This window comes from Rhinatrema bivittatum, chromosome 8 (genome assembly GCF_901001135.1).
Source record: "Rhinatrema bivittatum chromosome 8, aRhiBiv1.1, whole genome shotgun sequence".
In the NCBI taxonomy this organism is placed as follows: Eukaryota; Metazoa; Chordata; class Amphibia; order Gymnophiona; family Rhinatrematidae; genus Rhinatrema; species Rhinatrema bivittatum.
The window spans coordinates 272,246,915-272,261,953 of NC_042622.1; the positions used below are offsets into that span (position 1 = coordinate 272,246,915).

General features: G+C 45.2%; 1 protein-coding gene across 5 annotated transcripts in view; it reads right to left on the reverse strand.

The window, feature by feature from the left end:
* The window catches only part of RFX2 (regulatory factor X2), a 705,663-nt gene that overhangs the window by 293,061 nt on the left and 397,563 nt on the right, over window positions 1–15,039 (reverse strand). For all 5 annotated transcript variants that reach the window (XM_029610912.1, XM_029610911.1, XM_029610910.1 and 2 more), the window contains one exon: window positions 14,253–14,368. In XM_029610912.1, coding sequence (XP_029466772.1) covers window positions 14,253–14,368 — 116 coding nt within the window. The remainder of the gene's footprint in view (window positions 1–14,252; window positions 14,369–15,039) is intronic.

Here is a 15,039-nt window from a genome sequence, read left to right on the forward strand (position 1 = left end):
TTGAACAAAAACGGTTTAAAACATTGAGCATAAAAATAATAAATACTAAACTTTCATTAAGTGAAAGTAAAAAAATAAAATAAAAAGTATGAAAAAAATTACATAGTAGCATATCAATATCACTAATATCCTTATACCTAAAGAAATTAAAATAAAATTAAGTTAACTTTAAATTTAACAAACATAAAAGATAGAAAAAATAGGAAGAATAAAAATCATAATAAGCACAGCATAAAAGAAACAAGGGAGACTGCCTGATCACTTATTCAGTGGTTCCGAAAGCTTCTCTAAAGAGATATGTTTTTAATGATTTTTTGAAATCTTTACTATTTGAGATTTGGCGTATGGCATTTGGTAGGGCATTCCAATGTATAGGCCCTGCTACAGAAAAAGCTCTTTGACAGGTAAGTTTAGTCTTGCTAATCTGACAGAATGAACATCCAAAAGGCTCATATTTGAGGATCGAAGCTCTCTAGAGGGTTTGTATATTCTCAAAATAGAGCAAAGCCAGGAAGAGTTAGGGTTATTTAATAATGAGTGAATTATGGTCAGTATTTTGTACAAAATTTGATATTTGATAGGCAGCCAATGCAATTTACATAAAATCAGAGTAATGTGATGTTATAAAGGCATACCTGTAAGAATACAAGCTGCATTATTTTGTATTAACTGTAACGGTTTAATTGTTGACTCTGGTAAACCTAAATACAAACCGTTACAGTAACCAAGACCTGAAAATACTAATGACTAAAGGACCAGACAAAAATCTTGAGCATATAGTAATGGTTTTAAAATTTTTAGTAAGTATAGTTTGTAAAAAACATTTTTAACAGTTTTAGAAATGTGACAGGACAGAGAGAGGTTTGAATCCAATGTGACTCCCAAACTACGTGCTTGCTTAGTGATAGGGATATGTTCATTATCTATCAAAATATATGATGGTGGACTATTGATTGGGTTCTCAACGAAGCTTAGAAGTACAACTTCTGTTTTTTTCGCATTTAATTTTAGACTGCTGTGAGCCATCCATTTTTCTATAGTTTTGATGCAGATTTGCACCATAGAAAGTGTTTCAGAACAGGAGGATTTATTTGGGACGAAAAGCTGTATATCATCCGCATATATTTTGAAATGGACATTTAATGCAGAAAGAATATTATATAAAGGTAGTAAGTAGATATTGAACAATATTGGGGAAAGTGATGAGCCTTGGGTGACCCCTGTCGGCACCAGATACGAAAACGATGAGTAAGATCCAATATTGATCTGACAAGAACGGTTGGAGAGAAAACTACGAAACCATTCTAGTACAGTAGATTGGATTCCTATGGGTTGCAAACTAGACAGTAGAATTTTGTGATCTAGCGTATCAAACGCTGCAGAGATGTGTAAAAAAAAATTAGTATAAAGTCTGTGTTAGAGTCAAACCCCCTAAAATAGGAGTCGAAGGAGGACAATAGAAGAGTTTCTGTTGAATGTCCTTTTCGAAAACCATGTTGGTTTGGGTGCAATATTTCATGGTCAGTAAGATAGTCATTTAGTTGATGCAAAACCACTGACTAAGGTTTTAGATAAGGAAGGATAATAATTTCCTGACTTTTTGAGTGTGAAAGCAAAATTGTTTACCTTGTAATAGGTGTTATTCCAGGACAGCAGGATGTAGTCCTCACATATGGGTGACGTCACTGACTGAGCCCTATTGCGGGAAAACTTTCTGTCAAAGTTTCTAGAAACTTTTGACTGGCACTCTGAGCCCACTGAGCATGCCATGATATTCTCTGCCACAGGGGTCTCTCTTCAGTCTCGTATGTAGCAATAAGCTTTAGCAAAACTAAAATAATAAAAGGTAACATACCCAACTCCGCGGGGTGGCGGGTGGATTCTGTGAGGACTACATCCTGCTGTCCTGGGATAACACCTATTACAAGGTAAGCAATTTTGCTTTATCCCAGGACAAGCAGGATGCTAGTCCTCACATATGGGTGATTAGCAAGCTATAGGCTGAGTCATTTTGTAGTGAAGCAACAGTGAAGTATTGTTGTTGAAAATGAGTCAGCCGAAGATCACAGCAGGTTGGTTGTAGAAGGAGTTGGGATTAAACTGGAAATAAGTTCTTTAAGACAGATTGTCCATAGGCTGAATCTTGTCGTCCCTGTTTGTCCAAACAGTAATGAGCTGCAAAGGTGTGAAGAGAACTCCATGTTGCTGCTTTACATATGTCAAGGATTGGCACTGAATGATAGTGTGCTACTGAAGTCGACATTGCTCTTACTGAATGTGCCTTTACTCGCCCTTGGAGAGGAAGGCCTGCTTTTTCATACCAAAACTGTATGCAATCTGCTAACAAGTTGGATAGAGTATGTTTACCACTGCTATACCCGGTTTGTTTGGATCAAAAGATACAAATAGTTGAGTGGATTTCCTGTGGACTGCAGTGCAGTCTAAGTAAAATGCTAGTGCATGCTTACAGTCCAAGGTATGTAAGGCCCGTTCTCCTTGGTGAGAGTGAGGCCTTTGAAAGAATGTGGGTAAATCTATGGATTGGTTCAAGTGGAATTCCGTAACTACCTTGGGAAGGAATTTTGGATGTGTACAGAGAACCACTGTCATGTAGGAATTTTGTGTAGGGTGAGTACGTGACAAGTGCTTGTAACTCACTAACCCTTCTAGCTGATGTAATGGCTATGAGGAAGATAGTCTTCCATGTGAGAAATTTAACATCACAGGAATTCATGGATCCAAAAATTATATGAGGCACCCACAGCCTGCCTAAAAATTAATGGGGGGTATTCTCCATCCTTTGCAGTTAGGAGAGGGACCAGGCAGAGTTGCCCCCTCTCTCCTTTATTATTTGCTCTATTTTTGGAACCTTTCACCCAAAGAATTAGGCATAATAAGTTAATTGCAGGCATACAGGTTGGAGACTTCTCTTCTAAATTATCCCTTTTTGCGGATGACATTTTGTTTAGCATTACGGAGCCCATACAATCTTTACGAGCAGTCACAAAGGAAATTAATGCTTTTAGCTCAGTCTCTGGCTTCACTATCAATTGGGAAAAATCTGAATTATTGAATGTCTCTTTATCCTCTGATACTGTAACTCGGATTAAACAAGATTATCCTTTTAAATGGGCAAAGCAAAAATTAAAATACTTGGGGTTGAACTTGGGGGTGCGAGATTATCTGTTTCAATTAAATTACCCACCATTAATGGCTAAAATATATAAAGATCTTGAGGAATGGGACCGCTATCACATCTCTTGGCTGGGGAGATTGGCAGTAGTAAAAATGAATGTTATGCCTCGAATTTTATATCTGTTACAAACTTTGCCAATTGTGGTACCCATAAAGATTCTAGATAAATGGCAAAAAAGATTGAATAAATACTTATGGAAGGGTAAAAGATCTAGGATAGCAAAAGAGACCCTGTATCTACCCCGACTACAGGGTGGCTTGGGGTTGCCTAATCTAGCCCGATATCAAGGAGCTGCCCAGCTTAAAGCAGCGGTAGAATGGCATAGCGTTAAACACTGCAAGCCTTGGGTACAGCTGGAGCAGGCGATAATAGGGAATTTACCTATAAGTGCATTGCTGTGACAAAAACGGGCTACTTGGCCTCCGTTGGTGAATCTGAGACTGTGGAGGCCACCTTGTTGGCATGGGAACAATGGGTTCCCAAAACTTCTTTCATAGTACACATTTATTCCATCATAAAGCTTTCAGGCCCGCGGGCCACCCACAAGCTCTCTCACACTGGCTCACTAACGGAGTAACACAACTAGCCCATGTGTGGGCACCAGGAGGGCTGATCCCATTCGCTACACTCCGTGAAAGGTACCAATTACAATCAACTGATATGTTTAAATACTTGCAAGTTCAATATTTTTTTTCTCGGTAACCAGGTTGAACGCGATTTAACTAAGGGTATTTCTTCCTTTGAAAGCATGTGTAGACATGCCGACAAGGTTGACAAACATATTTCCAACATATATGGACTACTGTGTGGTAGTTTTAACATGTCTGCGCCTCATATAAAAGCTTGGCAATCGGATTTACAATGTGACTGGACTGTGGAAGACTGGACACGAGTGTTTCAAGGCCTGAGGAAAGGATTAATATCGGCGTTGCATATCGAAAATGGATATAGCAAATGTTGCTTACCTGATGTAACAGGTGTTCTCACAGGACAGCAGGATGTTAGTCCTCACAAATGGGTGACATCGAGGATGGAGCCCACCACGGAAAACTTCTGTCAAAGTTTAAACAGAACTTTGACTGGCCCCTACTGGGCATGCCCAGCAAGGCACTGACCCTGCAGCCAGCAGGGGTCTCCCTTCAGTCTGATTTTCAAAGCTACAGGCAGTGCCTAGAAAGTAAAAACAAAACGAACCCAACACCGCGGGGTGGCGGGCGGGTTTCGTGAGGACTAACATCCTGCTGTCCTGTGAGAACACCTGTTACATCAGGTAAGCAACATTTGCTTTCTCACAGGACAAGCAGGATGGTTGTCCTCACAAATGGGTGAGTACCGAGCTGAGGATGTCCCGACTTGCACCAAATGCACCCAACGACGTGCAAGAGGCAGTACAAGTGGGGTGGAATTTGGGAAAGGGCATCCGCACCCTACCGGGAAGGTGGAAGGGTGTTGGTACATCAGGTTGGAAAAAGGTTACGCAAGACAGATTGGCCGAAGATGGAGTCCTGTCTTCCAGCTTTGTCCAAACAATAGTGGGCTGCAAAGGTATGGAGAGAACTCCAGGTTGCAGCCCTGCAGATGTCAGGAAGCGGCACCGATCGAAGGTGTGCCACTGACGTAGCCATGGCCCTCACAGAGTGTGCTTTGACACGGTCTTGGAAAGGAATGCCAGCCTGCTCATAGCAGAAAGAAATGCAGTCCGCCAACCAGGAGGAAAGAGCCTGCTTACCCACAGGTTGTCCTAACTTGTTAGGATGGAAAGAGACGAATAATTGAGTGCTCTTCCTGTGAGAAACTGTACGGTCTAGGTAAAAGGCTAGAGCTCGTTTACAGTCTAGGGTATGCAGGGTCTGTTCTCCAGAGTTGGAGTGGGGCCTGGGAAAAAAGATAGGTAGTATGATGGATTGATTGATATGAAACTCAGAAACTACCTTAGGTAAAAATTTAGGGTGAGTGCGGAGTACCGCCCGGTCCTGCAGGAGTTTAGTGTAAGGCGGATAGGTAACTAGGGCCTGTAATTCACTAACCCTGCGAGCTGAAGTGATAGCCAAAAGGAATAACACTTTCCATGTGAGATACTTTAACTCACAGGAGTGCAGAGGTTCGAAAGGAGGTTTCATTAGACGACCAAGAACCAGATTAAGGTCCCAGGATGGGGCCGGAGGCCGTAAGGGTGGCTTCAGATGGAGCAAGCCTTTAAGAAAACGTGTTACTAGGGGTTGTACTGAAATAGGGACACCCTGTACACCTTTATGGAAGGCGGCTACCGCACTGACATGCATCCTAATGGAAGAGGTTTTAAGACCTGATTCAGAGAGATGCCATAAATAGTCCAAGAATTTGGAAATTGGACAGGAAAGGGGATCAAGGGACTGAGAAGTGCACCATGATGTGTACCTTTTCCATTTGTATGAGTAAGACTTTCTTGTGGAAGGCTTTCGTGAAGCTATCAGGACTCGAGAAACGGAATCTGAAAGGTTGAAAGGCTGAAGGACTAACCTTTCAACATCCATGCCGTCAGGGACAAGGCTTGGAGGTTGGGATGGAGGAGGCATCCGTCGTTTTGAGTGAGCAGATGCGGGTCCTTTCCCAGAGGAATGTGCCTGCGGATGGAGAGATCCTGGAGTATTGGAAACCATACTTGGCGTGGCCAGTAAGGTGCTATCAGGATCATGGTTCCTCCGTCCTGGCGTAGCTTCACGAGAGTCTTTGACACAAGAGGAAGTGGGGGGAATGCGTAGAGCAGACCGGTTGTCCACTTGAGGGAGAATGCATCCCTCGGCCGAGAGTTCTGGCTCCGAATGAGAGAGCAGTAATCGTCCACTTTGTGGTTCTGAGGGGACGCAAAGAGGTCTATGCGGGGAGAACCCCACTTGTGAAACAGAGAGGTCGCTATCAGAGGATCGAGTGACCACTCGTGCGGTCGGAAGACACGGCTCAGCCGGTCTGCCAATACATTGTCTACTCCCGGCAGGTAAGTGGCCCTGAGGTACATAGAGTGGGAGAGGGCTTCCGCCCAGATCTGCGCAGCTTCCTGACACAGAAGGAAGGAGCCTGTGCCTCCCTGCTTGTTTATGTACCACATGGCCACTTGGTTGTCCGTCTGGATTAAGATTATCTGATGAAAGAGATGATCTTTGAAAGTGCGGAGCGCATAGCGGATTGCTCGAAGTTCCAGGAAATTGATCTGGTGTTCGGCTTCCTCGTTGGACCATAACCCTTGGGTTTGAAAATTGTCCACATGGGCCCCCCAACCGATGTGGGAAGCGTCGGTGGTTAGGATAACTTGCGGATCCGGTGGAAGAAAGGGTAAGCCCTGAAGGAGGTTGACCTGAGTCGTCCACCAAGTTAAGGATAGGCGCAGCGCTTGTGTGACTGTGATTATGGAGGACAGAGGCTGAAAAGCTTGAATCCATTGTTGTCGTAGAGTCCATTGTGTTACCCTCATGGCTAGTCTGGTCATGGGAGTGACTTGAACCGAGGATGCCATGTGTCCTAGGAGAACTAGGAATTGGCGAGCTGTGGCAGTGTCTTGAGACTGGAGCTGGTGAGCTAGGGACATGAGAGTTTGGACCCGTTGTAGCGGAAGGTAGGCCTTTGCCTGTAAGGTGTCCAAGTCTGCCCCAATGAAAGATAAGGTTTGAGATGGGACGAAGCAAGATTTCTCGTAATTGACAAGAAACCCTAAGGAAAGGAGTGTGTTGATTGTCAATTGTAGGGAGGACCGGGCAATCTGAGGGGTGGAGGCCCTGATCAGCCAGTCGTCCAGATAGGGGTATACGTGGACACCTTCCTTCCTGAGGAATGCTGCTACAACTACGAGGCATTTGGTGAAGACCCGTGGAGCAGATGCCAGACCGAAAGGCAGTACTCGGTATTGATAATGGTCGCGGCCTACGAGAAACCGCAGATATTTGCGATGGGATTGTGTTATCGCAATATGGGTATAAGCTTCCTTGAGGTCGAGGGAGCATAGCCAATCCCCTTTCTGCAGCAGAGGGAGTAACGTGCCCAGGGTTACCATCTTGAATTTTTCTTTTTGAAGGTACTTGTTGAGGGCTCGAAGGTCTAAAATTGGACGTAGCCCTCCTGATTTCTTTGGAATTAGGAAGTATCTGGAATAGAATCCCTTGCCTCGTTGAGAGGGAGGAACGAGTTCTATAGCATTTGATTGCAGAAGAAGAGATACTTCCTGTTGTAATTGAGCCAAATGGCTGGATAGACTCCACGCTTGAAGCGGCGGGGAGTCTGCCGGAAGAGTTATGAAATTGAGGTGGTAACCCTGTGCGATAATCGCCAGCACCCACTGGTCTGAGGTAATCCGTATCCAATGCTGTAGAAAGTGGCACAGACGACCCCCTACAGGGATGTGGGGGAGTGGGATATGGCATGTGCTCCGAGTCGGGAAGTCAAAGGCCTGCCGCAGGCCCGGGGGGTGGGGCTACAGCAGGTCTTTGTTTCCGAGGTTGGCGTGGCTGAGGTCTGGTGGAGGATCGAGCCGGACGAGGCCTAGTCGACGGAGGGTAATAACAACGTGGCCGAAAGAATGACTTTTGGAGTCCTTCTTAGGTGGTGGTTTGGAGGATACCTCAGATGGAACAGACGAAAGTTGTTTCAACGTCTCGTGGTGATCCTTCAATTCCGCCACAATTTGTTGAATCTGTTCTCCGAACAGATTATCCCCTAAGCAGGGTAAATCGGCTAGACGATCCTGAACCTCTGGGCGAAGGTTGGATGATTTTAACCAAGCCCAACGTCTGGCTGAGATGGCAGTAGCTGAGACTTTCGTGGAAGCATCGAAGATATCGTAGGCCGTTCGGATCTCGTGCTTCCCAGCTTCAAATCCTTTGTGAAGGAGGGCTTGAAGCTGTGGCTGGTATTGGTCCGGTAAGGTGTCAGCGTAGTCCTGCATTTGTTTAAGGATAGCTCTGTTGTACTGAGTCATATAAAGTTGGTATGAAGCTATACGAGATATCAACATAGCCCCATGATACACTTTCCTTCCCACACTATCAAGAAATTGGTTGTCCTTGATAGGGGGAGTGGAAGAGTGTGGCTTTAAACGCTTGGCTTTCTTTTGCGCAGACTCAACTACAACAGAGCGATGATCCAGTTGAGACTTCTGAAATCCTGGTGCTGACTGAACGAGGTAGGTTGAGTCAGCTTTTTTATTGACTGGTGACACAGATGAAGGTGATTCCCAGTTTTTCTTTAAAAGATCCAGAAATACTTGGTGAATGGGGATGGAAGCGATGATCTTGGGGGCATCCAGAAATTGGAGCAGCTCCATCATTTGGTGCCTGTCATCGGTCTCAGATTGCAGCTGAAAAGGCACAACTTCTGACATCTCCTTTACAAAATTTATAAAGGAGAGATCTTCAGGAGGAGATCGTTTTCTACTCTCTGTAGGAGATGGTGGGGATGGTAAATCTGTATCTGAAGATGAATCATCACCCCAGGTATCATAAGGATCATGTAAGGTTTGCTGTCCTGAAGGACCTGGTAGAGGATCCAAAGGCATCGATGGAACCGGTGCTGCAAGCGGAACAGTGAACGGCATCGAGGGCTTCGGGGCCACCGATGGAATCGGTGCCGATCTTGGAATCGATGGAGCCGAAGGATAAATCGGTGGAAAGGTATGTGAAGGCACCGATGGAACGACACCGGACGGAGGAATCCGGAACGGTGTTTCTCCTGTCGATGAATGTCCTTCCGGAGATGATGGTGTAGTCGGTGCTAATGAAATCACCGATGGAAGGGCGCGCATAAGTGCCTCCATACGATTTAGTATCGGTGCCAACGCTTCCACTATAGGCTCGGTGGTCGGTTCCATCCTCGGTGGCAGAGTCGGTGCTGAGGTCGGTGCCTGAGGCGGTGCCGGAATCGGTGCCGGAGGCGGTGCCGGTGGAGGCTGGAATCTTCGCATCGCATTCTCGATGGCCTCCTGGACCAGCCGGTCCAGTTCTGCCCGGAGACCAGGGGTAAGCATACCCGGCTCGACGGGAGAGGGAGGCTGAGGCAGGGCCGGAGGGACCACCGTAACCGGTGGGATCACGGCCCCCGCACCCCGGGAGGGTGAGGGTTTCCTCGGTGCCTGCGAACGAGACGTGGACGGTGCCAGGTCCGACCGAGGCTTTTTCTTCGGTGGCTCGGCCTGTTCAGAGGTCGATGGTTGCGGATCCTCGACGGGCCGAGACTTGTGCCGTCGATGGCGATGCTTATCCTTCCGATCTCCTCGGTCATCCGGGGAGGGGACAGGAGTCGACGGCCGAGAAGTCATCGATGGTGGACGGTCACCGGCGGGTTGGCGATGGTGGTGCAACTTCGACGGTGCCGGTTCCGATGACGTCGATGCTATCGATGGCGTTGGGGTGGGTGCATGGAAGAGGAGCCCCATCTTCTCCATCCTGGCCTTGCGACCCTTAGGTGTCATTAAGGCACATTTGGTGCAAGTCAGGACATCATGCTCACTACCCAAACATAAAACACAAACCCTATGGGGGTCAGTGATGGACATAGTCCGGGTACAATCCGGACATCGACGGAACCCCGTCGCCATGGCTTAAGGCCAAATTTAGGCGCGGGCTCAGTAAGTTCCCACAGGCCTCAAGGGCCAAAATCGACGGCCGCCGATTAAAAAAGGGAAAAAAACTTACCGGTTTCCGCGAAAGTGACAAAAATTTGTCGAAGGGAGACCCCTGAGGGGCAAATTTTCTTCGGATAGAAAAATACCGAATTCCTGTCAGGAACGTGGTAAGAGAGCTCCTTTCACCGCGTGGCAACTGCTGCGCGGAAAAAAGAAGACTGAAGGGAGACCCCTGCTGGCTGCAGGGTCAGTGCCTTGCTGGGCATGCCCAGTAGGGGCCAGTCAAAGTTCTGTTTAAACTTTGACAGAAGTTTTCCGTGGTGGGCTCCATCCTCGATGTCACCCATTTGTGAGGACAACCATCCTGCTTGTCCTGTGAGAAAAACTGTTTTTCAGATGGTATATCACACCCGTTCATATACAACACATTGTGCCGAGCTCATCGGGACTGTGCTGGAAACAATGTCAGGGAAAAGGAACCTTCTTTCACTTATGGTGGTCGTGCCCCAAAATATACCAGCTTTGGCGTATGGTTTCTGCATGGATTACAACAATACTGAACACCAACATTCGGCTCACTCCGGCAGAAGCATTGCTGAATGATGAACTCAAAGACAGTTATAAATTTCATAATTATTTTATTAAGTATGTGGTGACAGCGACGAGATGCATCATTGCACAATATTGGAAAGACACAAGGGTACCCACCCTACAGATGGTGCAGGCATCGGTCAGGAATATGCACAGTCTAGGGCGGATAACTGCATATAAGAATAAGACTATCCATAATTTTCATAAGATATGGGGACGTTATGATCAATGGTTGCAAATTAATTCAGGTTAAATGTTAGCTTAGCAGTACCGGTACGCTAATTTCGCTCGACTTTTATTTTAGTTATGTAAACCGTATTTTAGTTATGTAAACCGTTTTGATTAAACTCTGTTTGTAAAGACGGTATACAAACACTTAAATAAATAAATAAATAAATAAATAAATGGAAAAGTATATGCATCTTCAGGGAATTCAGCTATATTAGGCAGCTCAGGGGAATCTGTATCGGGCCTGGCATGGCGTGCCTCACATCTATGCCTTTATTTTCTGTTATTGTAATTTTCTTTCCTTTTATAGCAACTTTTGTGTTGGTATAAGTTGTACACCTCTATGGGGGGGTTCAAGGGAATCCATACTTATAACGGCGTTTATCAATATTAATGTGTACTTGCGACATCAGTTCATGTATAATCTCAGTTCAATGTTTAATGTGGAATGCATAAAGGTTGTTTACATACTCACCAATAAAAGTTATAAATGGAAAAAAAAAAAAAAGATATCGTAAGATGATCTTATCTCATGCTTGCCTGCCTCAAAGCCTTTGTTCACTAGGGTCTGAAGTTGATCTTGGAACTGTTGAGGCAGGGAGTCTGTCAATTCTTGTATCTGCTTAAATAAGACCCTGTTGTATTGGGTCATATAGAGCTGATAAGAGGCAATTCGGGAGATGAGCATTGAGCCCTGGAAGACAGGGTGACCAATGGCATCTAGAAATTTCTGCTCCTTGACTGGGGGAAAGGAAGAGTGGGGTTTCGATCTCCTTGCCCTCTTTTGGGCCGATTCTACAACCACAGATAGGTGATCCAACTGAGGTTTTTGAAAACCTGGTGCTGACTGTACCAAATAAGTGGTGTCAGCCTTCCTGTTGACTGGAGCAATAGAGCCAGGGTGTTCCCAGTTCTTCTTGAGGAGATCCAGAAGAACCTGGTGAATAGGGATGGAGGTTATTTCCTTGGGAGCATCCAGGAATCGCAATAGCTCCATCATTTGATGCCTGTCATCTTGTTCGGTCTGCAATTGGAAGGGAACCAATTCAGACATCTCCTTCACAAAATTTATGAAGGAAAGGTCCTCTGGAGGAGAACGCTTCCTGCTCTCAGTAGGAGAAGGTGGGGAAGGCAAGTCATCGGTGTCTGGTGAAGAATCATCAGTCCAGGTATCATCGGGATCAGCACCTGCCCCTCTAGGAACCAGAGGAGGACGGGGCAGAATTACTGACCGTCCAGGTGTAGGCTCTGAAGGAACCGAAGGAAAAACTGGAGGCACCGATGAAGGCATCGAAGGCACCGGTGCAGGCATCGAGGGCATCGATGGATGGATCATCAGTAAGACTCCCGAAGGAGGGATGCGGAACGGTGTTTCTCCTCCCGATGATAATGTAAGCGGGGAAGGCATCAGAGCCATCGGTGACCCGGGATCCACTGGTGGAAAAGCGGTATGAAGCGCTTCCATCCTCGAGAGCAGCGGAACCAAAGCTGCCGGAATCAGTGCTGGAGGAATTTGTAGTCAATGCATCGCTTTTTCGATGGCCTCCTGAACCATCCGATCCAGTTCTTCATGGAGACCTGGAGCAATCAGCCCCAGCTCCGGAAGGGGAGGAGGCAGAGGCATAGCCGGAGGGACCACCGTTAAAGGCGGAGTCACGGCTCCCGAAAGCCGTCCAGGTGAGGGTTGCCTCTGTGACCCGGTCGCAGAAAAGGTCAGTACCTTTTGTGGATGGGGTTTCTTCGACAGCGGCTCGGACGATGGCGAGGTCGATGATCCGAGACTTCCAATGTCGATGTCTGTCTCTACGATCGGTCCTTAGGGGGAGTAGAGGGAGTTGTAGGCCGAGAAGTCGTCGATGCCGGACGGTCACCGGCCGGTGGCCGATACGGGAGCAAAGTGGACGGTGCCAGTTCTGACGACGTAGATGCAATACACGGCGTCGGGGTTTGAGCACAGAAGAGAAGTTCTATCTTCTCCATTCTGGCCTTGCGACCTTTTGGTGTCATTAGGGCACATTTGGTGCAGGTCAGGACATCGTGCTCACATCCGAGACACATTACACAGACCTTATGAGGGTCTGTTATGGACATGGTGCAGTTACAATCCGGGCACTGACGGACCCAGACGCAATGGCCTTGAAATATTTAAGCTGCGGTACGGTTGACAGCCAGTAGGCCGCGAGGGCCAAACTCGACGAGAATCGACCGAAAATGGGTAAACAACTTACTGGAGTACCGCGGCTTGAAAAAGTTGAAGGAGGGACCCCTGGGGGGGTAAGAAAGTTTTTAGTAATTCCGTGAGGAAAATTCCTGTCAGGAATCTCTGCGGAGCTCCTTCACCACGTGGCTACTGCTGCGCGGAAAAAAGAAGACTGAAGAGGGACCCCTGCTGGCTGCAGGGTTAGTGCCATGCTGGGCATGCCCAGTAGGTGCCAGTCAAAGTTCTAGAAACTTTGACAAAAGTGTTCCGTGATTGGGCTCCATTCTGTGATGTCACCCATATGCGAGGACTACCATCCTGCTTGTCCTGTGAGAAATGTCCTTTTTTAAAATTATTTTATTCAGATATTTTGCAGCATTAACCTTGCTTTCCTGTTTTCTTTCGGATGTTTTTGGGCATCTCCCTTTTAGTTACTTTGTGTCATTAATACTGCCACATGGAAATTTAGATTTCCAGAAATATTCATTCTTTTCATTTATAAGAGTAATTTCTGAAGGGATTTCCATGGGTAAATGAGTGGTCATCTGCAGGAAATCCCCTTTGAAAATTGCCATCCATCCCTCTGCAGGACAAGAGGCAGGCTGGGCAAGTTGAGGTATCCCACATACTTTGTATGTGTGCAAATTATGCAGTAAAAAAAAATAAAAATCTTTGTAGCACTGATTGCCATGGATTTTCAAAGGGAAACTCCATTGGAAGTTTCCTTTTGAAAACTGGCTTGCAGGCCAATGAGTACTGCAAGCTCTGCAAGGAGGCATGGTTTCCTGTCCTGCTCCACACTGTTCTATTAGGTTGTACTCAGCAAACAATCATACTTTTAGGAAGGGCTTCAAAATGTTAGATTAGATTAAGTCACTGCTGATGGATTCTTCTTCACCTTTCCAGTAAGAACCTGGCAGTCTCCATTCATTCTGTCATATCTCACCTTATAACTGAGGGCAACCGGTACTATTTCAAACATCAAAATAAATGACTAGATCTCTCCAGCCTCAAGATTCAGTTTAATTAGGCCAAAAGTATACCTAATAAATGTATTTTAACTTTGTAAAACAAGAACATACATTATCATATTTTCATTACTTTAGATATCATCAAAATTGTAACACTTTTTGTCTCTCACATGATGATTGTTCAGGCAATCTTGGGTTCTCTGGATGGTTGAAATTTGTAAGCAAAGCCTTCTCAAAGGCTGAGCTTTTATCATCATGTGACAACCAACAATCACCCTTTTATTTTCAAGGCCCCTGTATAAAACTCACATGCAATTGGACAGCAGTGCATGTGTAATTGAAAAGCAGCACACAGTGCTAATGTTAAAATATGAGGTCATCACCTGAATTTGTTTTCTAAGTTATTCATGTGTAATTTTGTTTTTACAGTAAAAAAAAAAAAAATGCATCACACTCATGGTATTTCAGATCTCGTCTTACCAATAAACTGTTGATGATGTTGACTTTGTGCTGCCACTGATTGCTCAGGTGTTGTATGCTGGCTTATGCTGGATGTGCTGTCTCCCATGCCATCCATTTTCTGTGTAGCCCTATATCTAAGTGTTAAAAATAAAGCAAATCCCAATATTAGCAATTACTAAAGTTGCATTTCCTGTTTATGGCTAATAATTACACCAGGTGTAAGAATTTCTCATCCACAAATTCCTATTTAAAAATAGTATAAAAACCTTTACAAGTGCAGCTTCAGTATACACAGTTTACAATTGTTTTGGCTGACTGATTTAGAAGCTCTAAATTTTATTCCTACTTCAAATAAATCTAAAATAGAAGAATGCACAAGGAAAAGCAAAGTAAAAAAAATGGAAACTGATTTACAATTAAAAAAAAAAAGATTTCTTCAGTCAACGTACTTCTCCTTTAGCTTTCTATTCATTTAGCTGTGTCCTCATTTCCAGGGTATGCACTTTGGAAAGTCACAGCGCCTCAACTTATATCATTGACTAGAGATAGAAAAAACAAGTACTCTTTGATTAGTAAGATAATTGTTCTGGCAATCTGACATACAACGCAGAGTGAGAGATTTGTGGTCAGGAGACCATTAGCTGTCTCTCAGAGACAGGATTACACCTGACAAATAAAAGGAGACAGATTTAGTGTAACAAATACCAGGGTTACATCCAAGGCAGATTTTCCAGACTTAAATGACATCTTCACATCGTGGTAAACACCCTATGACATGACATAAAATTCTGCTTTGTTACAACTG